A 20,744-nucleotide genomic window follows, 5' to 3' on the forward strand; every position below is an offset into this window, starting at 1 on the left:
CAATGTACTGGGAAAACAAAAAGAAGAAAAGTCAGAGGAAGAGCCACGTCTACTGGCTTTCAGCAGCTACTTGCTATTCTTGCTTTCCCCTTTGCCTGTTGTGTTCACAGGTTTATTTCTTAAGAGAGGTGAAACAAAGTAGACTGACAGAAGTTGAAGGAAAAAACCAGCAACCAGAAGAAAATAACGTGAGGAGGAACTTAAAATTGCTGTGGCTATTTTGCATAGGGAGATAATGACCTAGTATTTAAACACTTCTTCTTACATATCACTCTTTTTCCCAAAACTAACTGATAATCAACAAAGGAGGACAGGAGAAGACATGCAATTCAAGTGTCTGCAATTCTGTGTGATGTCTCTGCTGTTATCCTGGTACACACTCCCGCCCTTCTCTCTCATCCTATACACAGTAATCTTCACTTTGCCATATACAGTATCTGTCCGTTTCAGGTTAATCTTGCTTTGCTTTTTCCTTGATGGAGAAAAGCAGCAAGCCAGGCCTTTATGCTTCCTCTGACTTTCTCTTTGCCTCTAGCTACAGCACAGAACAAGGTTCTGTTGGGTAGCATAGCAGGAAAGAGCAAAAGAAGCTTACACCTAAGCCCACCTCCTCTAGCCCTTGCCCTGAGAGAGCCTTGCAGCCTCAGTAGAGAAAGCATTCCTTTTCATTCCATATCACTGAAGAAGGGACTGATGTCAAAAAGATTGTAAGCAGATGCTTTTTTTTATTAGGCTCAGAGATTTCACCTAACTTTAGAAGATCAGTGCCCAGAGTTCTGATCTCACTTCAGCTCAACGTTTTAAAACCTATTATCTTTGAAGGGTGAAAAAGGAGACAATGGAGACACTGGTGTAAAAGGAGAAAAAGGAGAACCAAACGGAGGTTTTTTCCTGACAGGACCTCCTGGACCGCCTGGAAGACCAGGATTAGATGTAAGTCAAACAAGTTGTAGAATAGGAATATTTGTGGGTACCTACTTCTTTAATTTAGAAGGCATTAAAAAGAGACAAACAAGATGATGCCAAGAGCTATATAAAATCTCATATGCTGACCTTTAGGTGAATACGAGAGGGTTGCATTAGGTGTAAACACAGATACTTCACTGTTGTGCATGGAATTAGTTTGCTGTGAAAAATTGTTGTGATGTTATGTTTGACTGTCTAATACAACTACATCAGTATGTAGATGTATGCTATTGATAGCATTACAGATCAAGGCAGTATATATAAATATATATTTTGGCCCCATCAAGGCCAAAATAGGCTAGATAAAGTTAGACAGAGGCTGACTTGAAAATTATTTGCTATCTAAATAATTAATCTTCTTTTCTGTTCCAGTAATCCAAAAACATGAATGAACAGTCCCATTGTGTACCTATCTAGATCATTCTTATAAAATTCAGCCACTGTCTAATCTCCATCTAGTTGTTCTATCTTCTAGTAATTGCCACCACAGATGCTTTGGAATCAAATGCACTAATTATTTGGAACTAGTTTATCCCTGGGATCTGGCAACAAATGTATCATTGCATTACTCTATTGTCATGTTCTGTGCCAAGGAGCATAAATGGGTGTGTCACAGCTGAGGACGCTGGCAAGCCCACCTTCAGAAAACCCCCTGGCGCTATTCCATGTTGCTGAGAACCATCTTCCTGTTTAAAAACTGTTCCACTGACAACAAGGAGTTGGATGGCCCAGTCAAGCTCCATCAGAGACTGAGCCCTCCTAGTCCAGGGTCCAGAAACTGTTCCTTGTATGCAGGCCAGTTTGCGCACGGGGGAGCGCAAGCCCTCCTCGTTCAGGCTGAGGACACATTGCTAAACTGGAAACGTAGAGAGTTGGAGCTTTTTTCATCTGGAAGACTGTCAGCTGGAGAGCTTAGGGATATGAGCTGATGATTACAAAAGGGGGAAGACAACGTTCATCATGAGACATACACCCTGCATAGACATACTTTATGTTAGAGCTTTCTGCCATGTACCTTCAGACAAACTTTCATCTTCTAAGCACATCAAAGCAAGTAGTCTCAGCACAAGCAGCATTGAGGTGCAGGACTTTGACTGTACTGTCGACAGTTTTGCAGATATCAGCTACTCAGGAACAGGTGCAAGAATTTTCAGAAAGCTTTCTGAAACTTAAATTCTTGATTTTGGTTTAGTGTATGGTGAGATTTTTCATTTTCCATTGATAACCTTGCCTCCCTGAAGAAAATTATGTACAGACTCATGTCTAAATAGTGGTGTGGTGGCAGGCTTTCAGAAAACGTTGCCACCAGAGGTGAAGGCCCTGCAGCAATGAAACTGGTGCATTCAAAGAAATATTTTTTATTGCTGACAGGGACAAAAAGGGGATTCCATTGTCGGACCTAGAGGACCTCCGGGGTTACCTGGCCTACCTGGCTTACCAGGTTATGGAAAAATTGGACCTCCTGGCCCACCTGGCCCACCAGGCCCACCAGGACCCCCTGCAATATATGGCTCAGGTGAGAGGGTGTGATTTTGCTTTTCACTGTATACGCGAGTGCATGGGCATGCTCCCACACAGCCCCCGTACACTGCCACTTCCTTTACATACCTGTTCTTCCACCTGCCCACCCACTCCGCACACCCAAATCAGGTTGCTCCCCTCTCTCCTCCTGCCCTCTCCTCATTTCTCCTAGGGGGTGGGTTGGAACTGGGAGTATTGTCCGAGAAGCGGATTCTTTACCTGGTAAAGTCTTCACACACTCAGAAGAGATATTGTTTTATTCAGGCCTGGGTACTCAGTGGACTTCCCACAAATCAAGCACACCCAGTGCCGCTTCTTCGTTACATTTATACATTAAATGCATGTGTATTCTCTCTATCTAATACATATTCATTCTAATGTACATATGTTGTGCAACTACATGGCGTCATTCTTCTTGGCTCCTTTTCAGACCCTTCTGCGTATGTCTTCCTACTTTTGGGGGGATCTCTGGTGGTCCTCAGTGGTCTTCCTGGATGGAGTACCCTAAATCCTTTTATCCATATATGTGGTTGCATGTCACCTAAGGACAACTTAAGGCTACTTTCTTTTGCCAATTTTCCTTTGTTCCTTCAAGAAGGAGAATTTGTTTTTGATTAAACAGATGGCCAATATATTCTGTCTCTAAGCTTAGGCTAAACATTAACATGATTCTGGTCATGCGCTGCTTGATGAAAGAGGCACTATTAAACACAAACCATACCCCTTCTTTCCAAGGGAAGAACTTGTTCTACTACAAGAGAACAAAAGGGACAACTTCTCTGCAAACAGTTTTCACTGACTAGTGCCATGGGAGACCTATTGCATGGAAAACCGTACTATTGTCACCGAAAATCCGGGAATGAACCTCGTAACACCAATGTAGTGTTAAAAGGCAGGCATTCTTTATTGCGGCGGCGGATGCACGGGGGATAATTCCACCGAAAGTGCATACCCCATACCCTTTTCGTGCAGTCTATATAGATCAAAATATACATATTCATCGGATTACATAAGCCTTTCCTTTCATAGTCAAATCAGTGCATTTTCATACACTCCTCCCACCCGCGCTTGCGCAGTGCCTCCTAGTGGTGGTCGTCGGGGGTCCCAAGATGAAGGCATATCCTCTTCATCACAATTTCTGCGCAAACTGAGTCCTCTTCTGGCTCTTGTCCCTGCAGCACGGGTCATCTTGACCAGTTCTAGGCACCTGCTGGTTTTAATTAAAACTAACTTCTTTGGGGGGAGATGTATGACTTTTTGCTTCAATTAATTCACACAATAGATAGGTACCACAAATACACCTGCAACCATTTGGTAACGCTATTTCTATTAAAAATCCCCCTTCACTATTATTGTTTAACATTGATGATTACCTAGGGACTAAACCCTCTGTTCCCAGACCTAATGTCCAGATGGGCAGGGCTGTACAAGGGACATAGCAGCATTGTTCGTGCTTTATGATTAACTAATTCCATCACCTTGGTTACACTATGGCTGTGGCTGGGAGGAATTCTACGTAACGGAGACAAGCTACCTTGAGAGCTTTGCGAAATCTATCAAATTGGGCAGTTGGCTAAATTTGGGAAGATGTTCGTGTAGGCCTAGGTGCTCTACTTGTGGTGAATGCAGTTAAATGCAGTTGGTGGCCAGTCACAAGAGGTGTTCCCCAGGGCTCAGTATTGGGGCCAGTTCTATTTAATATTTTTATCAATGATCTGGATGAGAGGATCAAGTCCACTCTCATTAAGTTTGCAGACATCACCAGGCTGGGCAAGATCTGCTTGAAGGTAGAAAGGTTCTACAGAGGGATCTGCACAGGCTGGACCTATGGGCCGAAGCCAATTGTATGATGTTCAACAAGGCTAAGGGCCAAAGGCTAAGTGCCAGGTACTGCACTGGTGTCACAACAACCCCATGCAATGCTACAGGCTTGGGGAAGAGTGGCTGGAAAGCTGCCCTGGCGGAAAAGGACCTTGCGGTGCTGGTCGACAGCCGGCTGAACATGAGCCAGCAGTGTGCCCAGGTGTCTAAGAAGGCCAACGGCATCCTGGCTTGTATCAGGAATAGTGTGGCCAGCAGGAGCAGGGAGGGGATCGTTTCCCCTGTACTCAGTACTGGTGAGACTGCACCTTGAGTGCTGTGTTCAGTTGTGGGACGCTCACTGCAAGAAGGACATTGAGTTGCTGGAGCATGTCCAAAGAAGAGCAACAAAGCTGGTGAAGGGTCTAGAGAAAAACTCTTGTGAGGAGCAGCTGAGGGTACTGCTATTTTTTAGTTTGGAGAAGAGGAGGCTAAGGGAATACCTTAGCACTCTCTACAACTACCCGAAAGGAGGTTGTAGCCAGGTGGGTGTTGGTCTTTTTTCCCAAGCAACAAGTGATAGGATGAGAGGAAATGGCCTCAAGTTATGCCAGGGAAGGTTTAGATTGGATATTAGGAAAAGGTTCTTCACCAAAAGGGTCATCAAGCATTGGAGGAGGCTGCCCAGGGAAATGATTGAGTCACTATCCCTGGAGGTATTTAAAAGACATGTAGACATAGCGCCTAGGGGCATGGTTTAGTGGTGGACTTGGTAGTGTTAGATTTACGGTTGGACTTGATGCTTTTAAAGGTCTTTTCCAAACTAAATGATTCTGTGATTCTATGATAGAAAGGCAATACCCACAGTAGAGTTTAGGTCTAGAATGAAACTGCTGGAGAACTGCTTTTAAAAACTAATTGTTAGGCAAACACTGAATAGAAACAAAACTTTGGGAGGGTTGGTTACTGTACCTTTAATGATTTTCAACTCATTGGATTAGATAAGGAGTAAAAAGTGCCACAAATGGTCACATCACGTGAGGAAATTCTCAAACAAAGTGGCACTGAAGCTTCAGGTAGATTTTCTCAAACTTGCATCAAAGTGAATATGTGGCAATAAACCAAGTGTCACAGTTCAAGACATTCGTGCTCTTGACTCCTCTTGGATCACAGGTCTGCTAGTGACAAGCCTCATACTGCTAATACCAGCCCTTAGACTCGGGGTCCTGGGCTCCTCTGACATTAGTCGACAGGCCTGCCTGAGCGAGCAAATCTGGTTCCTCCCTCTAGTAACTGTGACCAGCATGGGAATCCAGCCAGGTAAAGCAGAGCAAAGCATTCCTTAACCTCAGCTGCAGATGGCATACTAACAGAAAGGGAATTGTTAACTGAGAAGAGAGGCTACAATGCAGATCTGTCCTGCCTAAAATTTGGGCAAGTCTAGCTAATACAGATCACCACTTCTGAGAACTAATGATCAGCCTGTTTCCCTGCAAGACCTGTGCCTCCAGTATTCTCATTTGGGGAGCAGAACTGTCTCTAATTTGTTTTCTCCAGGTATTTCTTGAACCTGGTCAGACTGGTTTATACAGCTGCCTAGGGACAAGGGGAGACTTCCCGGCCTGTCATCCGGTAAATATTATCAATTGAGCATCTATCAGAAGTGTTCACCCTCTGAAGAACAGTTGAGAAAGAAGAAATGCTTAACATGTTCAACACTGGAACATAGGCCTGTACTTGAATTAGCCCCTGATCATATGGATCATCATAAGGACAGATCCTCGGCATCCATAAAGTCCACAAAGGCCTTCAGGTCTTTTCCTGTGTGATTTATATTAAGTACTTCTGAATATTAGCTAACAGATTCAGTCAGACATAACAAATTATTATTAGTACTCCATCCCTATACTTTCACTTATCCTTTCTGCCATTAGTCTTCATCATCCTCCTACGCATTTTCCTCTGTGCTTTGTAAGAAGCTTCTTTAGGCAGCACGCTGATGGATGTCCATTTTACTAAATGTTCTGAATGCAGATGTTTATTTATTTCCTACCTTCAAGGCACGGTTATCTCTGTTAAAGCTCTTACTTACTGTAATGTGGGGCTTACATACTGTAATATGGGGAAAGAGAAATGGCTGATCTGCAGATAAATAGCTCTGAACACATCAGAGAACTGAATCCCTTTCCCCTGGCATTGACATGAAGGAACTGCTCTGAAGGATCCTTGTAATTGCGGCAGAGCGTAGATTCTTCAATTTGTAAAAGGTGATTTCAAGGCTTCTTTGAGCTTCACAAAAACAAACGTTTTTGAATACTGTAACTCCCTTTGTTGGTGCATAACTGCAGCCTCCTAACTCCAGAGTTACAGATCAGTAAAATGCAAGCTCTGGAATGCAGCAGTGCTCTCAGGGTTAGCCTTAACTGGCTCTTCAATGGTTCAAGTATATTTTTAAAAACTATCTTTGCAATCCTTTATTCAGACTATCATACTACTTTCGAGTGGAAAGATACAGAGAAGATAGTCAATAGTTTTTCTTCACTTAATGTATTTACAGGGGTGGAGGGGAATCTATAGCTCCACTTTCACTGAAGATCACTGTAATCCAGATTCCTCTGAATTTTATGAAAGCAGGAGTTACACTCCTTTAGCTTATCTTCTGCTACTCTCCTTCAGTCCGTTTAGTTGCTGAATCCAGTAGGCTGTGGATGAGTGGACTGTGTTTTTTGTTGGGAGGGCTACCAGATGTGCTCACCGTAATTTCTCCAAAGGGTGGTTTCAGAGAATATTCCTACATTCCTCCTATTACGCTTCACTTCTGAAGAGCAATTCTGTCCATATTTGGTATTACAGAACTGTTTGCATAGCTAAGAGCAGCTGAACGCTTTTTCCAAGTGCCCAGCAAGGTAGGAATTGGGGAGTGGTTAGAAGCTGAACCTTGCAGTTCTTTGTGCATGTTTCATACTCCAGATTCACCAGCATGCTAGGACATGCTAGACTTCCCCATGCTCAGGTAGTTTGACAGCTGTCCACCAACTATTAGATCTCTTGCTTCCGTGTCGTACTAGCTCTCACTATGCTCTCAGCTTTCTTCCTGAGCCTTTTATATTCCCTCCCAGCAGTACAGTGGTGTACTCTCCTGGATACCCCTGGACCTGTTTTGCTGCCCCCACTTTGCATCTCTCATTTCCTCCACAGAAGGAGTTTCTACTAATGGTTAACACAAGATCTGCCCAGCTTTCAGCTGCTGGGACACACCGTGATGCTCAGCAGGGTCCGTGTGTAGAAGCTCTTTCTTCCAAACAGCTTCAAAATTGCATTGTCATGATATGCATTTGCATAAGATGCTTGCTTTCAGTCTTCCATATCTTTCCTTCTTTCCTTCCTTAAAAGAAAGGAGTGTTTACTCCAGAAAACAGGGACTTGCAGCTCAAGGTGAAGACATTCAGGTCTGGAGTAGAGACAGGTACCTAGGTACTAGAAGTTGTGGACTGCAGTCTTAGAAGTTCAAGTTCATACAACTGGAGAATTCTTTGTTGCTTTGAAGCATGAACTGAGCTAACACTTGTGAAATTTTTGTCTTAGGAAAAGTTCATTTTTGTTTACTGTTAGAGCAAAAGATAATGACTCCCTCAAAGCCTACATGGGCAGGAGCTAGAAGTTCTTCCTCTTCCATATGGGCATCCTTAGCAGCTAGCAGAAGAGCATTCTGGTCAATTTAAGTGGATCTGGTTCTTGATTTGCAGAGTATCTACAATAGGTTGCAATCTGTTTGCCTTAACGTCCCAAATAACAGTGAAAAGACTAAGTTTCGCCACTGCTATTAAAAAAAATCCTTAGAATGTATTTTCTGTAGTTGGCTTAAACACAGCTATTCAGAACTTGACTATGTAAGGCCTATGGCTATTTAAAGCTCCCACTACTCCTAGACACCACCACTGAGTCCTTGCTTTTTGTCATTCACCTTCTCTCTCAAAAAAGATGACCTTCAATATGTATTGTATGCTTGTTTTATTTTAGCAGCTGCAATGCCTGGGCCACCAGGTCCTCCTGGAGAGCCAGGATCACCTGCAACCAGGAATCTGGTAAGACAGCAAGACAAGGAAGTTTGCCATTGAAACCTTGCTTCAGATCTTTTGATGGTCATTGGTAGTACTGAGAGAGCAGGGAAAGCTCTGTCCTGTGGTTTTAGTTCACAGCATGTTTTGTGGTTTTCTGAACCTCATAATTTTTCAGCAGGGAATCCATATAGCTGGGAAAAGTGACAAGAGGAGAAGTCTGTCCATTGCCTTGTTAGTAACAGCATATTCAAACAAATGCATGCTAAAGTAATGGAAAGGTGCATATTCCATGTTCACAGCAATGTCTCTGAGAGTGTGGCAACTTAACACAGTGAGATACTAGAATAACTACTGAATGCCCAGTTTCCATGAAAAAAACACTTTACATTACTGGATTGAAACCCAGTAATATAGGTCATTTGATTCTAAGAAGAAAACTGTAGACTTCCCTAGCAAATCTAAAAATTAATGTGCCAGAGAATACATATAAATTTAACAGTTTCCTTTTCTTACTGCATGAATCAAATCAGAATTGTATCCCAGATATTCATGCAGTAAAAATGACAGCTAAGATTTCCATCTTGTTAATTTCTAAATTAAATATTCATAGTTTCTGAAAAAAAATATTCAAGCTAGCAGAGGGGGTGCATTACAATTATTTTCCTTTTCCACATTCTGATATTATGACAGAAAAGCCAATTCAAATTCACTAGATATCTTTGGCAATCATTAGAGAATGCACTAATAAACAAGCAGACTTTCAGATCATCTACATCTTATCAAATGAATTAACAAGAATCTGAGTGGAAGTTTCTTAATGCCTTTCCACCGCAGTGTCATACCTCTGCTAAGCGCCTTTTCTCGTAGAAATTCAGGACCTGGCAATGATCACAGATCAGGGGAGAAACAGACATTCAAGGACTGGTGCCCCAAGGCTGTAGTTGCAGGCAGGGAGCTACTGTCTTAAATAGGAGATCCAAGCCCATTTAGGTCAAAACCAATATTAAAAAATAAGCAATATTCAAATCTATAGTAGGGTCTGCGTGATTCATAAGGCATTAATATGCCTTCTGACACTGAAGAAATAAGAAATGACACTCAAGTGTCAAGACATGACACTCTCAAGAAACTTGCCCCTGATTTTGCACTAACTGCAATTATCAAACAGATTTTAGAAGCAACCCATCTTAGAGAGGACTGTGTTGTTATCTTCAGGTGACAAAGACATAGGTGAGTACAATGTCTATATCTGATAGACATCAGTTTAAGTCTCCTGATAATCTATAAAAGAGAAATCGAAAAATACTTGCTGTGTAAACTAGCACCATCTGGAAATACAATGAATGGGATGGAAGAAAACACCCTTAAAGAAAAGACATCACAACAATACTAAGAAAAATAGGACAGAAGCTAATGTATCTAGAATTGTGTGTGAAATTTATAAGTCTTATCAAATCTCTTCTGAAGTCTGCCTTTTTGATCTAACATGCTAAACTGCAGAGATGCAATGATCTTCATTCTGTGCAAAATTAACTGTTGGTGTGGTTCTTCTACAATCCACAGAATCATGATGCTGTACGCCAAAGTAGCAAGACATTTATGTTACTGAAGCTTTTTGTATGAAAGGACATAAAACTGACTTTATGAGAATTTCCTGCAGAAGAAGCCTTGACATTCATGTGTTCAGATGAGACTTCAATTTAGTAATTGAACTTGCAACATGTTTTGTGTGTCTGATGAAGCGTGTTTCATTTTCTTACTTGACAGGTTACGACATTTCAAAACATTGAGGGTATGTTGGAAAGAGTTCATTTGGTAGCAGAAGGTACGCTAATCTATCTGAGTGAAACCAGTGAGGTTTTTATCCGTGTTCGAAATGGATGGAGAAAATTGCAGGTACTATTGCACGAAGTCCTAATCCTTTGAACTCCTTTACTCATAATAGTGCAGGAATTTTTCACATGGGTGGAGAAATACAGGTGCAAAGATTCCTTTTTTTGTTCAGAAGCTCCTGGTGATCAGATTTGCTTGCTTTTCCTTTTGGTTTCTTTCAGCTTGGTGAGCTAATCCCTATCCCTGTTGACAGCCTTCCTCCTCCAGCCATATCAAGCCATGTAAGTACACAATATTGGACTGTGAAAAACTGAGTCTAAATCTGCAAAACCAGGTGATACACTTGGCAGATATTGCAGGCAGATGCCTGTACAATATGATTTTCCACTGAGACTCATCAGTTCAAAATAAGCATCCTGCCACTACATAAGCTTGCAAATTGGTTCACACTGGCCAGTCACCTGTTTCCATTATCTTCTGAGACTCCAAACACTAGAGAGACACAGCAGAATCTACAGAAAGCAGAACAAAGCAGGTAGCCTACAGAAAAAAAAAAAAAAAAACAAGCACCACCAGTATTCTGTTTCATAACAGTGAAGGCAGTCATATCAAGCCCTGGTCCCTTTCAAGGAAACTCAGAAAAATGTTGCTGAAAAGCAGGTTTTCTTTGAAAGATTATAGTCCTGTATTCAGGGTACATCATCATCTGCATGTAGCTTATTCCACAGTGTGCTGAGGGTCTATTCTAAAGCCTCAGTTGTTAGTTGGTACCTGAGCCCGTTCTGCAAGTTATTGTACCAACCTGCATGTGAACATGCTGTGTGTCCCAAAAAATTGCAGGAGGCTGAAAGCCAAGAAGTGACGAAGGGGAGAGAGTAGTGTCTTGTTGATGACAGGTTAATTGACCTGACTGCTGAGATAGTGGAAGGCCAAGAGAGTGCTAGGAAAGAGCAGCGAGAAGGGAGATGGCCAGAAAGAAATAAAAAAAAAGTTAGAGTAGGTCAGAGAGAAGTGCACTTAGCACACTGGGAAAATGTCTAGACCTCATGTTACAAGAAATGGTCTGCAGCCTCCAGCTGACACCACATGAGTTTCACAACTGGTACAGTCAGTGACTTTTTACTCATACTTAACATAAGTAGAGAAGAAAACTTTGCTGTTCCTGAAACAGCTCTGAAGAGCATCGACATTCTGGTCTCTACGTGCCAGTTGCTTAGGAGAGGGAATTACTGAGGCCTTGAGAAATGTTCCCACCCACTACATTTTCAGTTCCACATCCTTCTTACCCTTTCAGTTCTAATTTTCCTGAACTGGTCTTCTGCCCCTGCCAAAAGCAGGCTGCTTCCATGCGGGACTTTAGATGCAACCTGTCATTGACACCAGCTCTGGCAGAGCACGGTGGAATGGGCACACTCGGGTTTAGCAAAGCAGCTCTGGCCAGGACAGCTTTCAAACACACATTGATGTGACACACCAAGTTGGTGATATGTAGATAAGGTATCCTGGCTACATGGTTTGGGTTGATGTTTCAGAGGCCATACAGTTTCAGGTTCTCCAGTGTTCAATGTTTGCTTTATTTAGAGAATTACTGTCTAAAATTCTGATCTGAGTAACATGTTTAACGCATCTGTTTGCATGTGTTTAAACAACAGGGATTTCAATCTCTTCCAGCAAGGAGTCCAATATCCAATATGAACAATGGAAAACCAGCAGTGAGTATGAGAGCTGTATTGCAGCTGCATTAGCTGTGGTTTGAAACATGGCAATTTGCATCTTGAGGGAGATTTGTGACATTTCCTCTTCAAATTCACAGGTTTTACTTCAGAAATTTACAAATGCACTTCTTTAACTGGTTTAGGTATCTCAGAGACAATTTTAAATTGTTTCCCCCAGATCTATTTTCATTATCCTAGCCCCCTTCCCATCTCAAAAAAAAGAAAAAAAATCCTGATTCTGCATTATAAATACCTCTTCACTTAGTGGGTGTACCTACAACACACAGTAATTTTTAAGTTAACAGCGTTACAATTAAATAATTAAAATATTCATTAGAATATTTTCTATCTTCGTGGCACTGCTTGTTTTAGATAGACAGTTTAGAATCTAAGCCTTCGTTTACAACACTGTAAAATATTTAGACAAAGAAAGCAAGGCAACTGAGTTATATCTAAAACAAAACAAAAAAAAAAGTAAAAACAAAAAACCCAAACATGCTCTTGTGTCTGTACTGTTGGACTTAAGCATGCCACTTCTTGTATTTGATAACAGTGAGTTTATAAATGGTGTGTGGTTATTTCTTACTACTTATTTCCATGATTCTAGGAGTTGAGATTTTGTTTGCATGAGAACTCCAAGACTTCTGCTTAAAAATATTAGCTGCTTTCAAAAGAACTTTATTTTCTATGAGTATATAATCTTCATGGTTTCCTTAACTCCAAATATAAATAGTTGTTTCTGCTATGGGTCTCATAGCTTTAAGAAATGTAATTTTATGGCAGCAAATAACAAGCCTGGTATGGAAGGTGCTAGTTCTTGTGCTGACAGGAGGAGAGGGGGTCTAGTTTGTTTCCAATATATGTCTTCCTGGCATTATAAGCTTTTAAAAAGATTGTGGGGTTTTTTCTTCTTTTTCTCTCCAGCTGCATCTGGTGGCTTTAAACTTGCCATTTTCTGGTGACATGCGAGCAGATTTTCAGTGTTTTCAACAGGCCCAACTAGCAGGTTTGACATCTACGTATAGAGCCTTTCTCTCCTCACATTTGCAAGATCTGGCCACAATTGTCAGAAAAACAGACCGATACCATTTACCGGTAGTCAATCTTAAGGTAAAAATGAGTGCTTAGTACTTGCTATATTAGGATAGGCTGTAGATGCCCCAAAATCCTGGAAAATGGCAAAAGCAGAAAGTTTCAACCCAAACTGCGTTTGCTAAAGAAGTAGCTTTGCTTCATATTGCAGAGTCAGGTTCAAGAAACAAAAGTAGAGATAAAGTAGAAAGTTACAGACTGCCTCACATTTCCATTTCCAGGGGTTGCGTTTTTCAGTATCCTAAGGCTAAGGGTAGAAACAGAGCTATGAGAACAGCCTACTTCGAGGAGGCTGTTGACTAAGCAACAGTATGATGTTCAGCTTTCTGGATATTTTTTATATCCACGGGGAATGTTTTCATTTCTCAAGGACAGCTATAGTGTTCTACCTTATCAGGTAGAGTACAGTAGGCTACTATGGTAGGCTACAGAGTATAGTAGGCTAAAATACCTGTTTTCCTCATCTCTAAAGACAAAGGCAAATTCAATGCTTAGGAGTGATGCTGGATTTGCCCCAGTGAAACTGAGAGGAGTCTGGAGCAGGAGTCATTTTGTGGTCTCTCATAAGCAGACACCCTCTAAAACTGAGGAAAACAAACCATGTCTCTGTAGCACTGGCTGGCTTCCAGAACAAATGGCTGAAGAAACCTACAGGAATAACACATGGTGCTTGGAACGTGCAGAATGGATGCTATTCTGACGTGCATCCAAACACAGAGCCTTGGAGACAGATTTGTAATGAAAATATTGCTTCAGGTCTGACTGGGAAATCTCAAAAGCAGTTTGAGAGCTAGCCTGATGCAAAGCTTTTGACTTGAACATTTGCAACACTTTTCGCAAAACTGTGAGCTCAACAGAAGTTCCAATACAAATTATCTCTATATTTTCTCTATAGCTACAGTAGTCGTAAGCAATTTTTCAAACAACCCCATAGACAGTTAGGAGGAAAAGAACAGTGGAGATGATCAAGCTGAACATTTGGAGTGACAACAGAACAGAGATGCGACTGTGAGGCGAAGGCATGCATCGGAGAGCTATTAGCATAGAGATGGTAGATGAGACAGTTTGTTCAGGAGCATCATGCAGAAGCTGATGTCAAAGCAGGAATCGTAAGTGTTCTTAAAGGCAGAGAAGATTTTAGATGTATAGAGAGGTCTATAAAAGTCAGGTATGACGTGGATTTGGGATTTGTTTTCTTTGTAAAAGTGGCTTTGAAATTTTACCAGGGAGAAACACTCTTCAATAACTGGGAATCTCTATTTAATGGAAACGGTGGACATTTCAACATTCATGTTCCAATATACTCCTTTGATGGGAGGAATGTGATGACCGATCCGTCTTGGTGAGTTTACATAACCCTTTATAAGTTTTACATGACATTTATTTTTATCAGATATTACAAGTAGCAATATCTTGGGCTACTAGAAATGTGATAAAAATTTCTCCCCTTCCTTCTACCATCTTTGTTTTCTGTTTCTTATAGCCTATGAATGGGATATAAGATTGTGTTCTCCTTTTCTTCTTCTCCTTTCTGTCTTCATCTTTCCTTACCCACTGTTTGCTTCAAGCAGAAGGAAAACAGAAATACAGGTCACCACACATATAAGTGTGCAGTGGAATAAAGCAAAAAAAGATACTTTTTCAGGAAATAACTTCTTAACATTACCTTTCAGGCCTCAAAAAGTAATATGGCATGGTTCAACTGCAAATGGGATCCGGCTGGTTAGCAACTACTGTGAAGCCTGGCATACGGCGGATGTGGGAGCTATGGGACAAGCATCACCACTGAAAACTGGGAAACTTCTTGATCAGAAAGTATATAGCTGTAGTAATCAGTTTATTGTTCTCTGTATTGAAAACAGCTTTGTATCTGATCCCCAAGGGCAATAATTCACCTGCTGCACATAGGAATTTTCCATTTTATGACAGAAAATGCTGACACTGAAATTTCGTTTGTAATGATGTAAATATTTTATTTTTTGTAATTGCACATTTCAGGAAAAAATAGCCAAAGAAAACATACCTCAACACAAACCACATTCCAGTTAGGTGGAACATCCAGTGTACATGCAGCTGACTTCAAGCCCTTCCTTCCGTTTGAACCCCTCATGGTTCAAAGTTTGTCAACAATTAACTCATAGCCCCTCGTCTTTCTGGCTGAGCTGAAGATCACTTCAGGGCACAAGTCAAGCATGGCATATGAGGAAGATCCAGTAGCCTGTCTGATACCCAATATGGCTTAGCAAGGCTGCTGCTTCTTCACAGTTGAGAGGCTGTGTGGTCCATCCTCTTCTTTTCACTTGCATAGATTTTGAATACCCACGGCGCTATTCATATATACGTACTATCCCTGAGCAAATAATGGGAGGCTGTTACATCCTGCAGGGCTGGGATTTTCAAAAAAGCAGTAAGAACAAATGTGCTCACCTCCTTTGAGTTTCAGTGGAAACTGAGTACCTAACTCCTGTAAGCTTGTATGGACCACAGCCTGATGCTTGCACGTAAATTTAGCAGCTTCCACAGCTTATTTCAGCTTTTTTTTTTTGCAGATTCTAGGCATAGGGCTTTATGCAGGAGGACTGAATTTCACCTAGACAAAATATGGTCCTTATTTTGGTGCTATTGTTACCAGGAAATCTGGAGCAATGTTAATAGAAAACATCCTGTTTTACTGGTAGAATGCAGCAAAGTAAATGGAGACAAATGAACCATCTGACCTTTATTTATTTCACTGCGTATTAGAGGAAGTAATTTCCTGTTGTGGCAGACTGCTGAATGAAAGACGTCTGTCATGGTTTCTTTAAAATTAGTTCTAGACATTGTTATCCCACTAAGTTATATGTAAAGTGATTTCCCCTTTTGTGAATTTACACTTCAGGCATTCACATAATTAAAGAAATGTTAACATAAAATAACAGCAGCAATGACAGGAGTAATCCATGAATGCTAATATTCTTCGCAAACAGTATCACCATAGTATCTGAAGTCGTTTGCCTATGTATTTGTCTACTGCATACTTTAAACAACATATTTACTTCTATTTTATCAGGCATTGACTATGGAGGTCAAACTCCATATTATCATTTTTTAAGATTTAATCTAGAGTTGGTGTTGGAAACACATGTTCATTTGCTGACAAATAGAGTGTTAAATTACTAGATAGCTACTTTGAAAAGACAAAAGCAAATCATGCTAACTATACTAAACTGATATAATTATATAGCAAAATATTGTGAAATCCAGCTTTATTTTTCCAGTTTACTATAAAAGCTTATTTCCCAGGGTCAGCTGAATCATATCTTCTTTTTTTCTTGGAAAAGTTGACTCCATTATTACAACATGGCAATGAGGCAAACCCAGTTTATATTGCATCTAAAATGTATGCATAACAAGTCACTGTACTCATTTATAGTCCATTTCCCTAAAATGCTGAGCACTCTTGTGAAATGCCAAAAACCTTCAGTTCACACGGTTGGAAGAGTCGTACATGCACAGCAGGGTTTCGCTCTGAGTCACAGAAGGTTCAAGCGGCAAAATAAAGTACTTTTACATGCTTCCAGCAGGAACTATCTACCTGCCTTTAATCCTTTAATCGTTGGCAGACCGTCAGCTCAGCCAGGTCCTGGCTAGTGGAGTTCCTGCTTGCAGCCCAACATCACCCAGCGGTCACCTCAGTTCTCACTCTTCCACTCCTGAACCAGAGCCAGCAGTCAGAGCTGGCTGGTGCTTTCCCTAGAATCGCAGTGACAAGCCGGGGGGGCAGGGGGGAGAGGGGGTCACACAGAAGAGCTGTGTGAAGGGGAGGGGAGGAGACTAAAAGAAACATGGAGGTTTTAGGAGGTACTGAAGTAGCATTAAAGTCAGGCCCAGCAAAAATGCATCCGGAATTCTGTTTGTGCCGATCCTTTCACAGGGCTAACCCTCCTCTGTATCCTGAGTAGCTGCCGGAGCTTAGCAGGGAACTGGAATGGTTAGGCACCAACGATGAGATGTTAAAGAACTCTCAACGGTTGCTTCCCACCTCTAACATGAATCTGCAGGCTGCAGGAATTTGTTGCACAACCTTCAATTTAATACAGAGCATGAACCATGCATCATCTGGACTGGTGTGGTGCTGGGTTCGCATGCTGTGCTCACGCATCAGCAAGGGAGCTGTCATACCAGAGAATGGCGTGAGAGATCCATTAGAAAGATGATGTTTCCTGTGGAAAAAACACTTCTTGTCATTTTAACTGGAGCCAGTGAGGCTCTTTATACTTCCTAGCATAACTGAAGAGAAACACAATATTCATTGAAGATATGATGGAGAAAAAAATAGCCCAGTACTTAAAAATAAACTAGCTTTCCCTGTCAAAGCAGAATATTTTTTTCAGCATAATTCCAGCACAAAGGTCAGGTGCACTTGAGGAAGAACATTTGCTAATTCAGGTCAGGAGCTGTGTATAAAAGCAAATGAATCACCAGAATGAGCACCAGAGCAAGGCTGAAAAGAGTGACTGCGCTAGAACCAGTGCAGCAGTCTGAATGGATGAAATCAGAGCACTGATGCACTTTAGAAGGAAGAAGTGAATACACTGTAAATACAGAGGAGATGAAAATCTTATAAACCACCAGAATTCCAGGGCTGGTTGATGAATAAAATACAGCAGATCCATTTCAGCTATTGGAACGAGTATTTCTAGAAATTGAGCTGATAGATTTTTCTTTGTAGGAATTTTGGTTGCAAGCTATAACAACAGAAGCTTCCTTTACATCAGGAAGAATCCACAGTGGGATATGCACTTCTGCAAAAGAGTCATTTCTCCATTAAAAATAATTACAATTAAATTTTAATTAAGCTGGTGCTTAACCTTAACAAAAAAAAATAAGATAAAAATTTTAAAAACAACCAGAAAAAAAACAGTAAAGTCTAGGAAAAGTTAATAACTATTTGAAAAAATAATATTGAATTGTGACTATTCACGTATTTATCCTGGATATGCTGGGGATGGTGCAAAATACAGGAATGCATAGTTGAATGCTCACTATAGATTCTTGCTAAGTGAAATTAATTTGTTGTTGTGAGGGTTAATTGGCACGTGAATTGAAAATTGATTTTGAATATACCACTCCAGACTGAACGTTATTAGACACATTTTCAGTGGAAACATCACTTTTTACTGCAGTGTTTTACTGGTTTGTATCAAATTTGACAACTATCTTCAGTCCAAAGAAAGTAACAGGAGGCATCAACTGTGTGATTTTTGAAAGACGTGCTTAAAGTCAAGACATTTTTGTTCTAATTTACTTGCTTTTTAATAATCAAAAGGAAGACTCCTCAGTAACAAATGAAAACATTTTTTCATTGTATGTTTTACCTCCTCAAGGACTATGCTTTTTAAAAAATGCTAATACTGCAGTAGATCCCCCCCCAAATAAAAAAAGCCCCACATCTGTTATCATCACCACTTTATGCAGCCAGAATACAACTACTGCTCGCAGAGTAAATGTGTACTTACAGAAATGTTAACTCTTTAGTAATTTGAAAGCAATTCAGCACAGTCAATAATACCTCTGTCTGAACTGACTGACCACATCCAAAGTAACTTCTGGTATCATGCAATTAATTTTAAAATTATCTTTTGACTTGAAATAGCAAGGGTTGTGAATCTTTTTTTCTTCTGATTTTGTAGCACATCCTTCCAAATTGTTTAAAATTTGGCGTGGGAGACTATAATCTTTAATCTGATCAGGAAAATGGGGCAAGTCACACTGGGAGAACAGGCAGGAATGTGCGTGTATGCACATGTAAATACAGGCACTCATCTCCAAAGAACTTTTTCCATCCCTGCCACCTCATACCCCATGGCTGAGTTAGTCTTTAACCGCCTTATCAGCTTCTTTGATCTCACACATGCAGGTAAATGTTATATTAGGATGAAGGAATTTCTGACAATCAGTTTACAAATCTCAGCCCAACAAAAATGTGGCTTCCCCTCAACTCGCTTTCCTACAGTTCTGTTTTTTCATGGTAGCAAAGATTCTCCCACAAGGTCATATCTGTACTAAATTGTGAACACAAGCAGTAGATTGCAGACACCCCGCAATCCTGCTCTGGCCCATTGATTGTGTTAGTGGTAGGTGATCAGCAGGTTTTTTCCCCTTTACAGTTCAGCGATCTTTACTCTGGGCAGGCACAAAAGATGATGTTATCGTTGATCAGTCGTGTACTGCTCTGTCCATCTGAACTCCAGTGGGATGGGTGTCTCTCCTCTCATTGCTATTGCAAGCAAGCCAAACCTGTGAGTTTCTGCAGTGCAGCATGTACACCTCAAAGGGCTGACAACAAAACTCATCTTCATGTAGTCAAAGACTGCCCAGCCTTGCTTCTGAGCTGTGCGTTCAGGTGAAAGAAGAAAGAATGAGTTGCAGTACGTCCTCCTTCAAAGACTTCACAGTCTTCTTTTGCATTGAGGTTTAGGTGTTCTGCTGAAGTAACACTTGCAGTTCTTGTTTTCACTCCAGTCCTCTGCCTGGAGAAGAGAACCTGTCTTCCAGATTTTAAAGGAATTAGATGCCAGAATTGCAATTTCAGTTTGGTGCTGAAGTATTGGAGTTAATGGTATGCATGCATCTTAAAAAACCTCTGATCAGGGTTTGGCTGTTATCTGTTGGTCTGGTATGTAGTTAGAGCCTATGCTCAAACAGTTCCTCCCTGATGTCTCTCCTTAATGCTTCAACAATAACTGAGCCAGAGATAGAAATATTCCTAGATGACCACCTTCTTAAGCAAAGTACCTAAAGTATTTCGCTGCTTTAACCTGAGCCTAGCCTCCCTTTTTTAACCTGTCAGAGGGCTGCTACTTGTTGCATCTTAAAAGGTCTATTTTGCACCTCGGTGCAGCTTCCACTGTTACCAGTTGATCTTAGCGTTTTGCTTACCAGATTCTCTTTCACTGTATCCATAATCCAAAAAACCCTGTTCTCAATAATGGCCATGTGTACGCAACCTAACCTGGAGGTGCACCCAGGTGGATGGCTTAGCCTGGGGGGAGAGAGAACTAGAAGTCAGAACACGTGTTCGTCTTGTATGGGCAGGAGAGAGAAAGGGAATGGGACTTTTTTCGTTTGTCCCTTCCTCCACCTCGTGATTGACCTCCTCCTTTCACTTTTCCTTCCCCAACCACTTGTCTTTTATTTGAAGCTTGCATTACTCCTCCACAGAAAAGGTGGACACCATTTGGAGCTGCCAGCTGCTCTGGTGCAGCACGCTGCACATAGGAGTTCAAACTTTTACGTGGATCTTCTGCACTCTGTTTTCCGCAGCACCCGGATAAGCACTGAAGGCGAACTTCCATTTGTGTGTGCTTTGCTGGGACCACTGGGTATGGTGATAGGATGGCAGGGAGTCCAGAGAGGTTGCTTTGGAGCCAAAAAGAAACTACAGCTCCTTCTTCCCTTACAAAGCAGCTTGTCTGCCTGCATGCTCCTGCAGAGTACTATGCTGTAGCTCTTTCAAGCTCAGTGCACAGAATTACAGATGGGACAGGCTGTGGGAATTTCTAAGTGTGAAGTCAATTCAGCACCACACCCTGGTGTTGATTGGGGGTGACATTATAACCTGCTCTCCTCAGCTTGGTCTCAGGGGTACTAGTGATGCTTCAGCAGGAAAGGGGGTGACAGCCCTGTCTGACCTTGTAAGTAGGTAAGATCACCTGCAAATTCAAATTCAAGCCAGGGTGATGATGACAGTGAATCTGCAGTAAAGGTATGTTTT

At 41.3% G+C, this 20,744-nt stretch overlaps 1 protein-coding gene across 5 annotated transcripts in view; it reads left to right on the forward strand.

Annotated features, from left to right (window-relative positions):
* The window catches only part of COL15A1 (collagen type XV alpha 1 chain), a 165,058-nt gene extending 148,511 nt beyond the window's left edge, over positions 1–16,547 (forward strand). For 4 of the 5 annotated variants that reach the window (XM_075417010.1, XM_075417012.1, XM_075417014.1 and 1 more), the window contains 9 exons: positions 823–933; positions 2,338–2,482; positions 8,308–8,372; positions 10,116–10,244; positions 10,403–10,462; positions 11,834–11,893; positions 12,821–13,006; positions 14,215–14,330; positions 14,662–16,547. In XM_075417010.1, the coding sequence (XP_075273125.1) occupies positions 823–933; positions 2,338–2,482; positions 8,308–8,372; positions 10,116–10,244; positions 10,403–10,462; positions 11,834–11,893; positions 12,821–13,006; positions 14,215–14,330; positions 14,662–14,878 (1,089 nt within the window). In that variant the 3' untranslated portion in view covers positions 14,879–16,547. Of the gene's footprint in view, positions 1–822; positions 934–2,337; positions 2,483–8,307; positions 8,373–10,115; positions 10,245–10,402; positions 10,463–11,833; positions 11,894–12,820; positions 13,007–14,214; positions 14,331–14,661 lie in introns of those variants that run through there. The other variant, XM_075417015.1, reaches the window with a different exon arrangement.
* Positions 16,548–20,744: the final 4,197 nt, after the last annotated feature.

This window comes from Opisthocomus hoazin, chromosome 3 (assembly GCF_030867145.1).
Source record: "Opisthocomus hoazin isolate bOpiHoa1 chromosome 3, bOpiHoa1.hap1, whole genome shotgun sequence".
NCBI lineage: Eukaryota > Metazoa > Chordata > Aves > Opisthocomiformes > Opisthocomidae > Opisthocomus > Opisthocomus hoazin.